At 42.5% G+C, this 17,952-nt stretch overlaps 1 protein-coding gene across 1 annotated transcript in view; it reads right to left on the bottom strand.

The window, feature by feature from the left end:
* The window catches only part of LOC129705100 (V-type proton ATPase subunit d 1), a 44,202-nt gene extending 38,897 nt beyond the window's left edge, over positions 1 to 5,305 (bottom strand). The window contains exon 1 of the mRNA XM_055648496.1: positions 5,075 to 5,305. Coding sequence (XP_055504471.1) covers positions 5,075 to 5,204 — 130 coding nt within the window. The 5' untranslated portion in view covers positions 5,205 to 5,305. The remainder of the gene's footprint in view (positions 1 to 5,074) is intronic.
* Positions 5,306 to 17,952: the final 12,647 nt, after the last annotated feature.

The raw sequence follows: 17,952 nt of genomic DNA, 5'->3' as shown, positions 1-17,952 counted from the left end.
TCAGGGGCAGTGTCGGGGAGAACACTTCATATAATAATAATAAATTTTATTTATGGGCGCCTTTCAAGAGTCTCAAAGACACCTTACAAAAATTTAGCAGGTAGAGGAAAAACATGTAAGGGGAATTAAATAAATAGTAGACATGACTAGTACACAAAGTAAAGACAGAATTCAATACAAAACACAATACGAGGCAATTAATGCACATAAGAAAAGGGAGGGGGTCGTGGGGCTAAGGATAGACAGAGGTGAAGAGATGGGTCTTGAGGCGGGACTGGAAGATGGTGAGGGACACGGAATTACGGATCAGTTGGGGGAGGGAGTTCCAGAGCCTGGGAGCTGCCCTGGAGAAGGCTCGGTCCCCAAAACTGTGGAGGTTGGACTTGTGGATGGAGAGGAGACCGGCTGATGTGGATCTGAAGGACCGTGAGGGTTGGTAAGGGGAGAGGAGGTCAGTGAGATATGGGGGGTGCTAGATGGTGGAGGGCTTTGTAGGTGAGGATCAGGATTTTGTAGTTGATCCGGTGGGAGATGGGAAGCCAGTGAAGTTGTTTGAGGACTTGAGTGATGTGATGCCAGGATTTGGTGTGGGTGATGAGTCGGGCGGCTGCGTTCTGGACCAGTTGGAGTCGGTTGATGTAGGTGGGGCTGATGCCAAGGAGAAGTGAGTTGCAGTAGTCCAGTGTGAGTGAGTGTGAGAGTGTGAGTGTGAGTGCGAGTGTGAGTGCGAGTGTGAGTGTGGCCGCCGCCAAGAAATTGTGTCCCTCCTGACCCTCGGTCCCCTCCATGTTTTGAAAGCGGTTTCCATCTCTGGTTTTGAATATAACTTGTTCTATGTGAAAATGGTTATGGAGTTGGTACAAAGGTAAGGCCCCTGTTTGGAACCTTCTCTTGGGCTTCAGTGTGGATGAATGTTTGGGAAAAATTGACAATTATTTTCTCTAAATGGGCTCAGCCTTCTCTCAGCTTGGGCCCACTTTAGCTTAAAGATTATATTTCCCGTCCCCCTCATTAGGGTTTATTCACTAAATTTGTGGTCTGGGCCTACTCGAAGGAGTTTAACTGGGACCATTGGTATGTACTTGTGTCTCGATTTAGTAGTGAGTTTCTGTCTGTACCTGGGGCTGTCAGCATTCAACACCATTATTCCATCAAAACTGATCACCAAACTCGGTAACCTGGGCATCGACCCCTCCCTCTGCAACTGGATACTGGACTTTCTAACCAACAGACCCCAGTCTGTGAGGTTAGACAAGCACACCTCTTCAACCCTCACCCTGAACACCGGCGTTCCTCAGGGCTGTGTGCTGAGCCCCCTCCTCTACTCCCTCTTCACCTATGACTGCACACCTGTACATGGTACTAACACCATCATCAAGTATGCAGATGATACAACGGTGATTGGCCTCATCAGCAACAACGATGAGCTGGCCTACAGGGAGGAGGTCCAGCACTTAGCAGCATGGTGCGCTGACAACAACCTGGCCCTTAACTCCAAGAAGACCAAGGAGCTCATTGTAGACTTCAGGAAGTCCAGAGGCGGCACGCATACCCCCATCCACATTAACGGGACGGAGGTGGAACGTGTTTCTAGCTTCAGGTTCCTGGGAGTCAACATCTCTGATGACCTCTCTTGGACCCACAATACCTCTACTCTGATCAAGAAGGCTCATCAGCGTCTCTTCTTCCTGAGGAGACTGAAGAAGGTCCATCTGTCTCCTCAGATCCTGGTGAACTTCTACCGCTGCACCATCGAGAGCATCCTTACCAACTGCATCACAGTATGGTATGGCAACTGGTCTGTCTCCGACCGGAAGGCATTGCAGAGGGTGGTGAAAATTGCCCAACGCATCACCGGTTCCACGCTCCCCTCCATTGAGTCTGTCCAAAGCAAGCGCTGTCTGCGGAGGGCGCTCAGCATCGCCAAGGACTGCTCTCACCCCAACCATGGACTGTTTACCCTCCTACCATCCGGGAGGCGCTACAGGTCTCTCCGTTGCCGAACCAGCAGGTCGAGGAACAGCTTCTTTCCGGCGGCTGTCACTCTACTAAACAACGTACCTCGGTGACTGCCAATCACCACCCCCCCCCGGACACTTATTATTTTTTTATTCAAATCGTTTGCTATGTCGCTCTTCAAGGGAGATGCTAAATGCATTTCGTTGTCTCTGTACTGTACACTGACAATGACAATTAAAATTGAATCTGAATCTGAATCTGAATCTGTTGGTCAGAGTGGGGACAGTGAGGGAGATATATGGTGGTAAGATATTGGTTCCACATGCCAATGTGGTGGATTCCTCTCCGCCAGCATAATACCAGTGATCACCTTCTCCTGTCAGCACTTGACTGGATGGCGCTGCATTCTGTCTCTGGACTTTGCATGGCGTGTACTTGTGCTTGAGGAAACGGTGACCTGAAGACTCGTCCAATCTGATGTCTTGACTGAAGAACGGCCACTTTAGTCTGGCCCATGAGATCATTACCCTTGTCCAAATCCATTTGCCTTCATTAGGCTCCCCACTTCCTCATTGTCTTGGCAGTCATCCTAACAGGGATTTATCTGGGCTTTGGCCATGCCATGTAACAAATAAACAGTGCTGGCAGAATTCGGCGGGTCAGGCAACATCTGTAGAGGAAATCGACAGATGACTTATCAGCTTGGAAGCCTTCAGACTGGAGTAGTGGGAAAAGGTTGGAAAAGGGAAATGGGGCAACCTCGCTGACTCACCATTGGGCGAATTCATGCCCCAACTATCCCCACAAATCCCAATCTTCTGGCAAGGATGCTGTAGCTGATGAAATGATGGGAAAATAAACTATTTACAATATAGTAAATAGAATATAGAAAATAATAGAAATGTAAAAGAAAATTTTCTGTTGACAATGTGGCAAATGGGTTAACTTCACAACATTCACAAAAGAGCCATATAGTCTAACCTATAGTACTCTCCATAATTTATTTATTTGCCTCTGTACCACAATTTGAGATTTGATTTTTTTTTTTTTAATCACATGTGGTTAAAGTGCATATTGTCAGATTTTAATAAATAAAGGCAACTTTTAGACATTTTGGTTTCACCATGTAGAGATTACAGCTGTGTTTATACATAATCCCCGTCTTCCCCCCATCCACACCTTCCCCCATTTCAGGGCATCATAATGTTTGGGACACTTGGCCTCACAGGCGTTTGTAATTGCTCAGGTATTAGAGACATCAGTCAAACCTTAGGCTTACCAAAATCAACTGTTTGGAACATCATTAAGAAGAAAGAGAGCACTGGTGAGCTTACTAATCGCCAAGGTACTGGCAGGCCAAGGACGACCTCCACAGCTGATAGAATAATTCACTGGATAATAAAGAAAACCCCCTCCAAACATCTGTCGGACAGATCAGAAACACTTTTCAGGAGTCAGGTGTGGATTTGTCAATGACCACTGTCCGCACAAGACGTCATGAACAGAAATACAGATGTTACAGTGCAAGATGCAAACCACTGGTTTAGCCACAGTTCTGGAAAAAGGTCTTGTGGACAGATGAGATGAAGATTAACATATCAGAGTGATGGCAAGAGCAAAGTATGGAGAGAAGGAACTGCCCAAAAACTCATTGACCAGCAGTTTATTTTTACAGCAAGCCAATGATCCAAGGATCCCATACATACTGCTAAAGCAACAAAGGAGTTTTTCAAAGCTAAAAAATGATCAATCTTTGAGTGGCCAAGTCAATCACCCGATCTGAAGTCAATTGAGCATGCCTTTTATATGTTGAAGAGAAAACAGGAACTAGCCCCCAAAACAAGCATAAGCTAAAGATGGCTGCAATACAAGCCTGGCAGAGCATCATCAGAGAAGACACCCAGCAACTGGTGATGTCCATGAATTGTAGACTTCAAGCAGTCATCACATGCAAAGGATATGCAACAGAATACTAAACATGACTACTTTCATTTACATGACATTGCTGTGTCCCAAACATTATGTTGCCCTGAAATGGGGGGACTATGTATAAACACTGTTATAATTTCTACATGGTGAAACCAAAATGTATAAAAATGGCCTTAATTAAAATCTGACTGTGCACTTTACTTTCAACGTTTCATTATTAAACAAGATTAAAACCATTATTACCACTGATTCAAATTACAACCCTAGAAAGAATTGCCCATTTCATGTTTGATATCCAGTACATTTTAATTTAGCACCATACCTTAAGACAGGGGGATTCAAGAAAATAATGCAATTTTATTCATACCTTCACAGTTTAAAAAAATCTCTTCTTGTCATGCCATACAAACCTCATTAGCTTCCATAGTAAATATTAAGGCAGTAACTATTCATGTAATTTTGCTTTGTTTAATGGCAAATATTTTTAAGACCAAATCCTTGTTCATTATTCACTCAGCAAAATGCATTGACATTTCCCCATTGATTTGGCTTCTTTCCTCACCTCTTCATATGTTGAATATCCCGCCCCAAATCTGTACGATTGAATATTAACATTAATCTTCAAAGATAAGTTACTCCACACATACGAAACCATAAGCAGCTGACCTTAACTCTGGCACTGCAAATACCATTACAATGAAAACGTTAGGAAAAGGGTTTCGACCCGAAACGTCGCCCATTCGTTCTCTCCAGAGATGTTGCCTCACCCACTGAGCTACTCCAGCATGTTGTGTCTCCCTTCGATTTAAACCAGCATCTGCAGTTCTTTCTTACACATTAGGAACTAAATGGGCTCTAGATAATCGCACCTTCAGTTCTAACATGTCCATTTACAAGTTATGCATACAATTATTCTGCTCTTTCTACGGAACACCATTTCGCAGTGAACAACAGTCCCAATTTCTAGGATTGACAACCAGATATCCAGGCCTTATGTAGAGGCCCGGGAATGATGTGTAGTCGAACATGTGACAAATACCACATAGGGAAGATATACTTAGCAATTTGCGTGAGGACGAGGACGCGGGTACAACCGTTCTTGATGGAGGAGTAATAAAGAGGGCGGGCGTTCACCCCGTTCCCCCAGCAGGGTGACAGGCCCTGGAGGCAGGACTGACCATCTCACCTTCCAAGGTCTCGCACTGCACCAGATTCAGGTAGTCGCCCTGCGACAAGATGCCAGCCTTGAAGCCCCTCACCAGTCCCTCCAGGTAACCGTCGTTCACGTTGAAGTAGAGTTCGTTGAAGGAGCCCATGTCGCCTGAGGAAGGAGCCGTCCCGCGAGTCGGTGACACGGCCGCCCGACACCACCTGACCGCTCAGCTGATCCGCGCCGCGCACGCGCCGTGCTAGTGCACCCGGGGACGGCCGGCAGACGCTGAGCATGCGCAGTAATACCACTCGGACAGGGAAGTTGCCGGCAAACTCTGAGCATGCGCAGTGATACCACGGGCTGAGAAGTTGCCGGCAAACTCTGAGCATGCGCAGTAATACCACTCGGACAGGGAAGTTGCCGGCAGACGCTGAGCATGCGCAGTGGTACTATTTTAAATTAAAATAGGACCCCCTTAAACACCACCAACTTTTATTCTCTGGTCATTTTAAAATAAAATATTACATCCCTTTGATATTGTTCCTTACATAGTGGATTGGTTCCACTATATTCTATTTCCATTCTATTAGTCCATCTGTCTGAGGTCATTCTGCATCCTCTCCATACAGTTCTGTCTCACCAGCAAACTTGGATATATTAATTTCCTAATATCGTGCTTCACCTGCATGTGCTTTGTGTATGAGGACAAAGACACCTAGGTCCAGTCTGAAGAAGGGTCTCAAACCGAAATTCCACACATTCATAACTCTCTGGGTGAAAACGTTCATCACAGTCCTAAATCTTTGAGGACTGAGATGAGGAAAACATTTTTCACACAGAGAGTGGTGAATCTCTGGAATTCTCTGCCACAAAAGGTAGTTGAGGCCAGTTCATTGGCTATATTTAAGACGGAGTTAGATGTGGCCCTTGTGGCTAAAGGGATCAGAGGGTATGGAGAGAGAAGGCAGGTACAGGATACTGAGTTGGATGATCAGCCATGATCATATTGAATAGCGGTGCAGGCTCGGAAGGCCGAATGGCCTATTCCTGCACCTATTTTCTATGTTTCTATGTCCCCCATTCCTTCTCTCCAGAGTTGCTGCCTGCCCTGCTGAGTTACCCCAGCATTTAGTGTATATCTTCGGTTTAAACCAGCATCTGCAGTTCCTTCTTACACATTGGATATATTACACCTCTCCCGCTTTCGTAATGAGTCCAAAATAGTACACAATACTCCAGATGCATTGTCACTAAGACCCTATCTAATAGCAGTGTCTTTTTTACTCCTGTGCTCGTATCCTCTTGCAATAATATCCAAAAACCTTCCTTCCGAATAGATCGAAGGAACTGCATTGCTGGTTTACAAAAAGACACACAGAGTGCTGGAACTTTCCTAATATCTTCTTCTCCTGCATGTTAACTTGTAGTGCTTTGTGTATATGGAGATCTAGGTCATTTTGACAGAAACCTAGCCTAATCTATCACCACTCAGAAAATTGTGAAATATTGCATTTTGATAATTTAAATCAGGGCAGAGCTTGCACAGTAAATGGTAGGGTCCTGGAGAGTGTTACTGAACAGATACATAAATTAACTTATATATATATATATAGTTCCCTCAAAATGGTGACACAGGTAGACAGGGTGGTGAATAAACCAAAACACAAAGTGTTGGATGAACTTCTTGGGTCAGGTAGCATCTGTGAATGGGTGAAGAAAGCGTTTGGCATGTTTGTCTTCTTTGGTGAAAACACTGAGTACAGGGACGTCATGTGAAAATTGTACAAATTGTTGGTGAGTCCATACTTGGAGTATTGCGCACAGTTTTATTAACTGTTAAACCATCATAGCACATAGAAACTTAGAAACATAGAAACTAGGTGCAGGAGTAGGCCATTCCACCCTACAAGCAAACACCACCATTCAACATGATCATGGCTGATTATCCAAAATCAGTACCAAGTTCCTGCTTTCTCCCCATATCCCTTGATTCCGTTGCCCTAAGAGCTATATCTAACTCTCTTTTGAAAACATCCAATGAATTGGCCTTCACTGCCTTGTGTGGCAGGAAATTCCACACATTCATAACTCTGTGGGTGAAAAAGTTTTTCCTCATCACAGTCCTAAATAATAATAATAATAACACATTTTATTTGTATAGCGCTTTTCAAGGACTCAGTCGCTTTACATGGTGAGTCAAGAACAAAACAAAATAGAGCAGTAAGACAGAGATACAAAGGGGAGGGGGACATGGGACTAAGGGTATGCAGAGGTGAAGAGATGGGTCTTGAGGTGGGACTGGAAGATGGTGAGGGACTCAGAAGTTCGGATCAATTGTGGGAGGGAGTTCCAGAGCCTGGGAGCTGCCCTGGAGAAGGCTCTGTCTCCAAAAGTGCAGAGGTTGGATTTCAGAATGGAGAGGAGACCGGCTGAAATGGATCTGAGGGACAGTGAGGGTTGGTAGGGGGAGAGGAGGTCACTGAGATAAGGGGGGGCCAAGTGGTTGAGGGCTTTGTAGGTGAGGACCAGGATTTTGTAGATGATCCGGTGGGAAATGGGAAGCCAGTGAAGTTCTTTTGAGGACTGGGGTGATGTGGTGCCAGGATTTGGTGTGGGTAATGAGTCGGGCGGCTGCATTCTGGACCAGTTGGAGTCGGTTGATGTTGCTGGAATTGATGCCAAAGAGAAGAGAGTTACAGTAGTCCAGTCGGGAGGAGATGAAGGCATGGATGAGTCTTTCAGCAGCGGGGGGTGTGAGAGAGGGTCTGATTTTGGCAATGTTGCGGCCTACCCCTTATTCTTAAACTGTGACCCATGGTTCTGGACTCGCCCAACATCGGGAATATTTTTTCTACATCTAGCCTGTCCAATCCTTTAAGATTTTTATATGTTTCTATAAAATACCCTCTCATCCTTCTAAATACAAGTGAATATAAGTCCAGTCGACCCATTATTTCATCTATGTCAGTCCCGCCATCCCGAGAATTAACCTGGTGAACCTATGCTGCACTCCCTCAATAGCAATAATGTCCTTCCTCAAATTAGGAGACCAAAACTGCACACATTACTCCAGGTGCATTCTCACCAGGGCCCTGTACAACTGCAGTAGGACCTCCTTGCTCCTAAACTCAAATCCTCTCGCAATGAAGGTCAACATGCCATTAGCTTTCTTCACTGCCTGCTGTACCTGCATGCTTACTTTCAGTGCTTGATATATAAGGACACCCAGGTCTGATTACACCTCTCCTTTTCCTAATCTGACACCATTCAGATAATAACCTGCCTTCCAATTCTTGCCACCAAAGTGGATAACCTCATATTTATCCACATTATACAGCATGTGCCATGCATCAGCCCACTCACCCAACCTGTCCAAGACACCCTGCAGCCTCATCCACATGGCATCCTCCTCGCAGCTCACATTGCCACCTAGCTTTGTGTCATCCGCAAACTTGGTGACGTTTAGCATCATATCAACGTCATATCATAGCAACTCCAGCATATTTCAATATTTTTGTCCTGTTCTGTAGGTTCTTCAATATGCACAAATAAATATGCATACTGTAAACCAAAACTCATTACCACTCATTGATTCTGATCAAACAAAGTAAATGGAAATAAGGAAGGTCTAAGGAAGGGTTCCAACATGAAACATTATCTATTCCTTTTCTCCAGAGATGCTGTCTGACTCGTTGAGTTACTCCAGCACTTTGTGTCCATCTTCTCTAAATGGAACTAATTAATTCCTTTAGCTACTGATTTTATTCAACGGGTACAGTTTCTTTTTGCCAAATTGAGCAGAAAGTAAAAAAACAAGAATGTTCAATAATATTCCGCAAATGCCTGTACCCAGAGAATTTTGGCTTTGTTGGCTAGTGCAGCGACCTCTGAGAGATTACCTTTCTGTTAAAGATACATTTTTTACACATAAAAACATTTATAAATAAATGGCTGCAATGATAAAAGCAGTGGAAAGCGAACCCAAATCAATGTTGTGAATAAACTGCCTTTCATTAAAACTTAATGATTCTTCCATCATTTGCACATGTTCTGTCCATGGAGAATAATCTTACCAGTCAGGATTGAGTTATCAGGTGCGTACCACAAATAAACTCCAGATCATCTGTAATTCTTAGTGTTAGTAATGCAGTCTTTTAGTCAGTGAAAACAAAATAGGATGGGATTTAATGCTATTTAATTGACCTGACCTCCCATCTGCCTCATTGGAGATCTTTGAACTATACTTTAATTGGACTTTATCTTGCACTAAATTTTACACACTTCATCCTGTACATGTACATTGTGGATGGCTTGATTGTAATCATATATTTTAGTTTAGTTTAATTTTGAGATACAGCGCAGAAACAGGCCCTTCAGTCTACCAACTCCACGCTGACCAGTGATACATGTACACTAGCACTTTGTACACTTTTCTGGACAGGTTTCTATAACTTCAACAGTTGTTAGCACAAGTAAACACACTAGGGACAATTTACAATCTTTACCAAAGCCAATTAAAAGAAGGGTCCCGTCCCAAAACGTCACCCATTCCTTCTCTCCAAAGGAGCTGCATGTCCAACTAAGTTACTCCAGCATTTTATGTCTATCTCCAATTAACCTGCAAACCTGTACATCTTTGGAGTGTTGGAGGAAACCGGAGCAGCCAGGGAAAACCCACGGAGTCACGGGCAGAATGTACAAACTCCATACAGACAGCACACATGGTCAGGATCGAACACGGGTCTCTGGCGTTGCAAGGCAGTAACTCGATCATGGTAAAAAAATTCTAGACTTAAAGTAATAATTTTAGAAATCAGATTTGGCAGTCGAATAGACCTACAGGAAATAGATGCAAATAAATAACTAATTTCTCAGAATTTTCTATCCAGGTACTTGCAATTTAACATTATGACATGGAACCAGATTGATGGGATCGTAATGCTATCCGTTTAATGTATCCACTTTTTTTTTTGCTTGCTAATTTATTGTTAAAATGTTGATAAACTTCCTAACCCTATCATCAAATGTGCACTCTACAACCTCACAACATTAAAAAATAATCTGTTCCTTTCTGTTTTTAATTTCCTCTTCACCAATTTCTTACTTTTTAGTCCCCACATATTTTTACAATTACTTGTGGAGCTTAGATTAAAAAGTACATTTCTGTCTGTTCTGTCAATTTATTCCATAGCCACCTCAACTAAGAAGATTATAACATGAATATACCCAGTCATTTTATCATATGGATTAATGTGCTGCATAAATTAATACTATTCAGGACAACTATATCCTTATTAAATAGGGTTGATGATTCTTCAGGGCTTTTTTCGACAAGTTTCTGTAACTTCGACAGTTGATTGGTGAGAATTGTGGATATATTACTAAATTAAACTTCCATGACCATCTACTGTCTTCATGGCAACTGAGTACTGCCATTTGTGCCTGCGCTAAACATTAAGTTCATAACTTCATATGTTATCGGAGCAGAGTTAGACCATTTAGCCCATCAAGTCTACTCCGCCATTCAACTATGGCTGATCTATCTTTCCCCCTCAACCCCATTCTCCTGCCTTCTCCCCATAATCCCTGACACCCCTAAGATCAATACCCTGGCAGATTACTTTCATTTCCTGTGTAAATTTAAAAAAATGAAATCACACTCTATTTTGTGATATTTGTTTTTATGTTTTGCAATAAATAAATCCATGAAACCTCAATCATTGTTTGAGGTTCTTTTCCATTACATTTACAATTAAGGTCTTCCATCTATGACCTGTTTGGTAAAACGGCTAAAACAATTAAGTACAATTAAGTGAGGACTCAGTGTTCACTCTGTATTAGCACTTTATTATATAAAATGTCAACAAATGTGGAATGAGCAATTGATTTAGTGTTGACATGCCAACCATCAATAATGATTAACGATGTTCTGGGACCAATGTGATATTGTTGATGTGACAGCCAGTTGTGATGCAAAGATGCACAAAAAAGAACATCTTGGTCACTTACCCGTAAGATCACCTGCCTGAATTCAGGAAAATACAACTAAATTATTAAACTACAGCTAGCCTGACAACGTAACTCCTGTTTCACTGGATATTAAATAAAGTGTCTCACTGCAGGCGACTTGCATAGAACTACGATGAGAAAGAATCAATACAGTAATTAGACAGTTGATATACATCATTAGTTGGAGGCAAGGATTAATAAGTAGAACATAGAACCTAGAACAGTACAGCATAGGAACATTAAGATAAACACGGGTGGATTACCTTCATTTCCCGTGTAAATTAAAAAAAACAAGATTCTTCAGAAAATGTGGTTGTGCCGAACATGATGCCAAGTTAAACTGCCTGTATATGATCCATATCCCTCTATTCCCTGCTCTTCCATATACATATTTAAAAACCTCTCAAATGCTGCTACCTTATTTGTCTCCAACTTCTGACAATGCATTCCAGGCCCCCACTATTCTGTCTAAAACATTTGCCTTGCATGTCGCTATTAAACTTTCCCCCTCTCACCTTATGCTCTCTCGTGTTAGACATTTCCACCCCGGGGAAAAGGTTCTAACTGTCTCCTATCTATGCCTCCCAAAATATTATATGCTTCTATTAAGTCTCCCCTCAACCTCTGACATTCCAGAGAGAATAATCCAAGTTTATCCAGCCTGTCCTTGAAGCTGAAACCCTCAATTCCAGACAGCATTCCTGGTAAACCTCCTCTGCACCCTCTCCAAAACCGCAACATCTTTCCATTAATGGGACAACCAGAACTACATGCAAAACTTCAAATACAGACAATACTCCAAATACTCGAAATTAATTGTGATTATCCTTAATATACACTTAAATAACACAGTAGGTGGCCATGCAGCCCATGGGGCCCATGCCAGATCCCAGGGATGTCCCTGAAACCCTCAGATACTCTCGCACATGTGCCTTTTGCTATTAACCTACACAAAGGTAATTAACAGTGACCAATTAATCCACCACTACTTTGAGATACGAGAAAAGACTGGGGCAAGTGGAGGACACCCACATCACAGCAGGAACATGCGATCCCTGCACAAATTACAGCCCAGGTCAGGATTGAGCTCAGGACCATGGAGCAGTGTGGCAGCTGCAGTAAACCAGCACCCGTTGGTTCGGAAGTTCAGATGGTTGGGCATCTGGCCTGCTCGCTATTCCATACTGTGAGATGGATGTCCAGTGTGCAGCCTCGTCGTGTGGTTGTGCTCTTCACATCCTCCACCATCATTGGAAACCATGAACGAGATACATAAAGGGGTCAACCATACAAACACTGTGAATGCCATAGCAAATTAGAATCTGGGCATTCTGTTGGGAGAGACTCCTTCCTAATGAAAAGCATTTCCGCTACCTTCAAGTCACAAATCAGGAACATGGACTCGGCTGTTTGAGTGCAACTCCAACAAACCACAAGAAGCTCAATGCAAGACAGACTGCTTTATTGTCACAAGTCAAGTACGCGTTAGCAAGCAACAAAAGCTGTTTGCTGTACCTCGGTACACGTGACAATAAACTAAACTTAAACTCAAACCTTAAAATATCAGTCTCTGCTCCACCAATGTATGATAGCTTTCAGTAGGACGCAATGCAGCAGGATTTTAAAGCTGCTTTGACAGTCCTCTCTCCACCCCCCTTAAACTTGTGACCCCAACCATTTAGTTGGACCAAGGCATCTAAGGCACAGGAACACCATCACCATCAAATTCCCTTCCAAATTACACAGCACGCCGATGTAGAAATATATGAGTTTTCCTTTATTGGTAACAGGTTAAAATCCCTAAAGCATTGACCAAATAACAGTGTGGGTGCTCCATTTCCATTTAGATTACAGGTTCAAAACAGCAACCAATCACTATCTTTAAAAAAAATTACAAATTATGGCCATTTCCCATGTAAGTGTAAGACATAATATTGGAAAAGGTGAATCTGCCATACAATGTTTTCTTTAATGGATTTCAAAATTATATGGTAGGATTCTCTTTCATTAAACACTAACTTACAAATCCATATCTTGTCGAAAATGTAATTGTCTCAATTGCATGTAAGAGAAAACAAGCTCCAATTTTAGTTCCAAATGGATTTCTGATCAGATCTTGGTGAACTGCTCAAACAGTAAGTATATTTCTACAACCTTTGATCAACTAACCTTTTACAAATATGCTTCTCTTGAATTAATAAAGTGCACTTACATTGCCATTAATTTGCTCAAGAAATAACCGCCTCTATTTAGTTCCAAATGGATTTCTGATCAGATCTTGTTGAACTGTAGGAGCTGTGGTCATACAACATGGAAAAGGACACTTTAGCCCAACCCATCCAAAATACCCCATCGAAGCTGATGCCATTTGCCCACATTTAGCCCATATCCCTCTAAACTTCCCCATCCATGTCCCTGTCCAAATCTCTTTTAAATGCAGTTATAGTACTTGCATCAACTACCTCCTCTGCCATCTCGTTCCATTTACCTACCGCACTCTGAGTTTAGTTTAGAGAAACAGTGTGGAAACGAGCCCTTCAGCCCATCGAGTCCACACTGATCATCAATCACCTGTACACAAATTCTATGTTATCCCACTTTCGCATCCCAGGAGCAATTTACAGAAGCCGATTAACCTTCAAACCTGCACGTCTTTGGAACATGGGAGGAAACAAGAGAACCCGGAAAAAACCCATGCAGTCACAGGGAGAACGTACAAACTCCACATAGACAGCACCTGTAGTCAGGATCAAACCCAAGTCTCTGGCACTGAGAGGCAGCAGCTCTACCGCTGTGCCACTGTGCCACCCTCACTGAGTGTAAGCATTGCCCCTCTCCCAACTTAAATCTATGTCATCAGCTTCCTGACTCCCCTATCCTGGGTAACAGAATTTAGGCATTCACCCATTTATTCCCCTCATGATTTTATACACCTCTATAAAATGATCTCTACGCCTCCTACGCTCCAAGGAATAAAATCCTAGCCTGTCCAACCTTTAGCACAGGCTCTGGAGTCCTGTCAACATCCTCTAAAATCTTCTCTGCACTCATTACAGCTTAATGACAGTTAATAATACTTTACACTGAAAATCTGCAGCAATGGTGAAGGAAATGATGTCCATATTTACCAGAGTAACATGAAGCAGAGCAGTATTTATTCAGTAAACCTCATGGTGGCTGCAATGTGTGTTATCTACAAAATGCAGCATTTAAGACTTGTTTAAGACTACTTTCCAAACCTGTGACATGTGGATATGTAAAATTCTGATCATTCAATTGGATGGATTTTGATTATTCATTCACATGATGTGGGCTTTGCAATCTGAGACAGCTTTTAATCGTCCATCCCCAATTGCCCTTAAGAATTTCATGGTGAGCTGCCTTCTTGATCCGAAGCAATTTTGAGATATGGATATATTTGGACAAATATGTAGCCAGTCAAAAGTTGAATTTGCTTGAATCCTAAAAGATAAATTTCACCGTTGAGATTACAAAGAGGGGCAGGCACTGCACGCACGGTCCATCACAGGTTTTGACCTCCCCACCTTTGTAGGGATCTATAGGAGATGCTATTTCAGAATAGCAGTCAATATCATCAAAGATCCACGTCACCTTGGCTATCCACTTATTTTGCTATTACCATCAGTAAGAAAGTGCAGGAGCCTGAAAACTGAGACCACCAGGTTGTGGAATCGCTTTGGCCAGCAACCATCAAGGTTCTGAAACACTAACCTCAACAACCATGCACTATATCTTTGATTGTTTACGGACATTGGTTTTTGCACTATTATGGTTATTAATTCATTGATTTTTATTATTACATTTTATTTGTGTGTATTACATTTACAGGCCTGTTAACCTGCTGTAAGTAAGAATTTATTTGATCTGTTGCCTTGATAGATTTGGCTGGTTATGGCAAATAAATAAATTACATTTGGGAAATAAGCAGGTATTGGCTGTGCCGGTCTAATTGAGTTTGGACAATAGAGCTACTCACAAGAGGCAATGAGTGGAGCCCATTTACCGAGCGCAAAAGTCAATACCGAAGCATTTTCAACCTCCTTCAGTCAGTGTATGATCCTCCTTGGTTGCCTCGTGAGGTGTCCACCAACTAGTGAAGCTAATCTTCAACCAGTTCAATGGAACATCAAAAATTGTATGAGTGCACTGGTGACAGCAAAAACACGAGTCCTGACCACATACTGGCTGCAGATCTACACTTCAGAATTAATTACATCTTTCACCAAACTATTGTGGCATCTAAAACGTCGGTTTGGAAACTTGGTCGGGTAAGTCCTATCCACAGAAAATGGAGGCCATGGGGTCTGTCACACATCTTACCTCAGCCCAAGCTAATTTTTCTCTTTGAGTGAGTGCCCAGACCATTCAGATTGTGTTGGAGAGCCAAGCTAGTCACTGGCAAAAATTGCTTTACTGCCTGATCTACATCACGACCAGCTACTACAGCCCATAAAATTGGATGGATGATATCCCCTCTTTCCCCAACTGCTTTGGTGATGTGTTTATGTCTCCAAGTTCTCGGGTATATTTCACTTTCGGCTAAGGACAAAATTCCGTCTGTTTTTCTTAACAGTGATGTCTGAGGCATAAATACTTGTCAGGTCCCTGGGCCGAGGCCAATAATCCTGAGACCTAAAAAGGCAAATAGAATTTCAATTTAAAGTTTAATGCTTCCATTAGTCTCTCACTCCACCAGGATCGTATTGAGGTGACGTGTTAGGAGTTTGTGCTAAATGTTTCGAGTTAGGACTCAAATCTACAGCTTTGGACTTAGAGTGCTATCCATTTAGCAAAGACTGACAACAGCCTACATTAATTAATTTTAAACAAACGTTGCTTGCGGTGAATATATATCCCACTCAGTGCTGTCGTCAGTGTGACGCTGAACAGTGTGACGTGATTCATCCAGTCAGTATAAACCAGGGACTCTAAACCCTGCAGCTCAAAGACAGGTGGAAGCTCTCAGCAACCACTGAAGAAGGGGGGGGTGAGAAAAGTTTGATTCCATTTCATGAGCTGTTCTTTTTTGGTAAATTGAGATTATTTAAGCAAAGAGTTTCTTAAGACAAACTTCAGCAGTTGCATTAGGTGCTGATGATAGATGAAGTATGGTTATTGTACAGCGTGTTCATAGAAGCAGATTACATTTCCGGGGCTGGGTTGCTGCTTGCAGCTGATTGTTGTTCCTCTATCCTGCAGGTATCATGCGTAACACCGTGCTGCTGTGCTGCTGGGCTCTACAAGTGGTTCTCACCTCCGGTACCACCAGAGCTGAATTGGATTCCAACACCGTTAGCGAGGAGGCCACATACACCGACCTTGCCTTCCTGAGCAGGAGCAAAGCCCTGCTTTCCGCCGCAGGTGTGTATCAACCATCTCTGTTTAACTCATCACTCTCTGCACTGTTCTTGGCGTGAAGCTCTCCGAATGAGTGTCTGAATCTGCTGCTTAAACCACAACTAACTTTGCATTTTATCCATCGCGGGGGCTCAGCATATTGAATGGGTTTGTGGCTCCAGTGGGAGAATGGGAGGTGAGCCTGGTACAGATTCAACAAATATATTATAAAAGTTTTTTACCCACGAAGAGAAATGAATCAATGGCTCAGTGAATCAATGGCTCAGTGGCTCACAGCCATCATCCAAAGCATGCTCACTTCATCTATAACAGTCTGGTACAGCAGTTTAGACACTCACTCCCGAAATAAACTACAGCGCATTGTTAACAAAGCATCCAAAATCATCAGCACTCCCCTCCCATCAATAGAATCACTCAATATCAAACAGTCCGTGTCAAGGGTGAAGAAAATCATTTCTGATCCCTCCCACCCAGCTCACTACATCTTCCACCTGCTGCCGTCAGGAAGGCGCTACAGCTCACTGCCCGCCAAAACATCACGATTTAAAAACAGTTTCTATCCCCATGCAATTCGAATTCTGAACATCCTATGACAACATCACATAGCCACCTCGTGCATGTACTGTATACGGTTTGTTGTTGTGTTTTTATGTTTTCATGTTATGTTTGACGGGAATCAGCCTACTGTATAACATCCTGTACTGAACCTGAATTCCACCAGCTTGACTGTGTGGTCATTAAATAATCTAATCTAATCTAATCAAATGCACTCTTTCAATATATGGAGGAAAATTCTTAGAGCAATCTCTTAAAAATCTTTTCATTATCTCCCAGAACATCTCTGATTTCTTCATGATCAGAGTCTGAAGAAGGGTTCTGACCTGAAACGTCATCCATCCTTTTTCTCCAAAGATGCTCCATGACCCGAGTTACTCCAGCACTGTGTGTCTATCTTTGGTAAAAACGAGCATCAGCAGTTCTTTGTTTCTACTTAGAGCATTGTTCTACATAGCTATCTGTAACTTACGTTGGGATATCCCTTCAAGTTTATCCACAATAAATTCTCTTGTGCTGTATCAGCTTCAGAAATAACAATTGCCAAGTTACCCTTACACTTCATTTTACTAGTGAGTGAATCTCTTGTGTGGCTCACAGGAAAGATTCAAGATTCAATTTTAATTGTCATTGTCAGTGTACAGTACAGAGACAACGAAATGCAACGAAAGACGGGGAGACAATGTATATTTCCCTTATCTCTTCTCTGTTTGACAACTTTACGTGGTCAGATTTTTTAAAATGTTGTTGCTTCTCACTAATTCTTTTGGATCCCTCATCTCCAAACCTTTTCCTGGAGAATGCTGATGTTATACAGCACAATTCCTTTAACTGTGCCTCATTCTTTAAAAATGGAACAGCATAGAACGAAGGGAGATGGTTTGTGAAGCAGTTTTTACTTTTAGTTCTTTTTATTGCGATCAACCAAGTCGCAGCTGCACATTTTGAAAGTTCAGTTTGCATTAACA

The sequence above is a fragment of the Leucoraja erinacea genome, chromosome 17 (genome assembly GCF_028641065.1).
Source record: "Leucoraja erinacea ecotype New England chromosome 17, Leri_hhj_1, whole genome shotgun sequence".
Classification (NCBI taxonomy): Eukaryota; Metazoa; Chordata; class Chondrichthyes; order Rajiformes; family Rajidae; genus Leucoraja; species Leucoraja erinaceus.
Note: the sequence above shows the minus strand (reverse complement) of the source record. Positions and strands in the feature narration are given on the sequence as shown.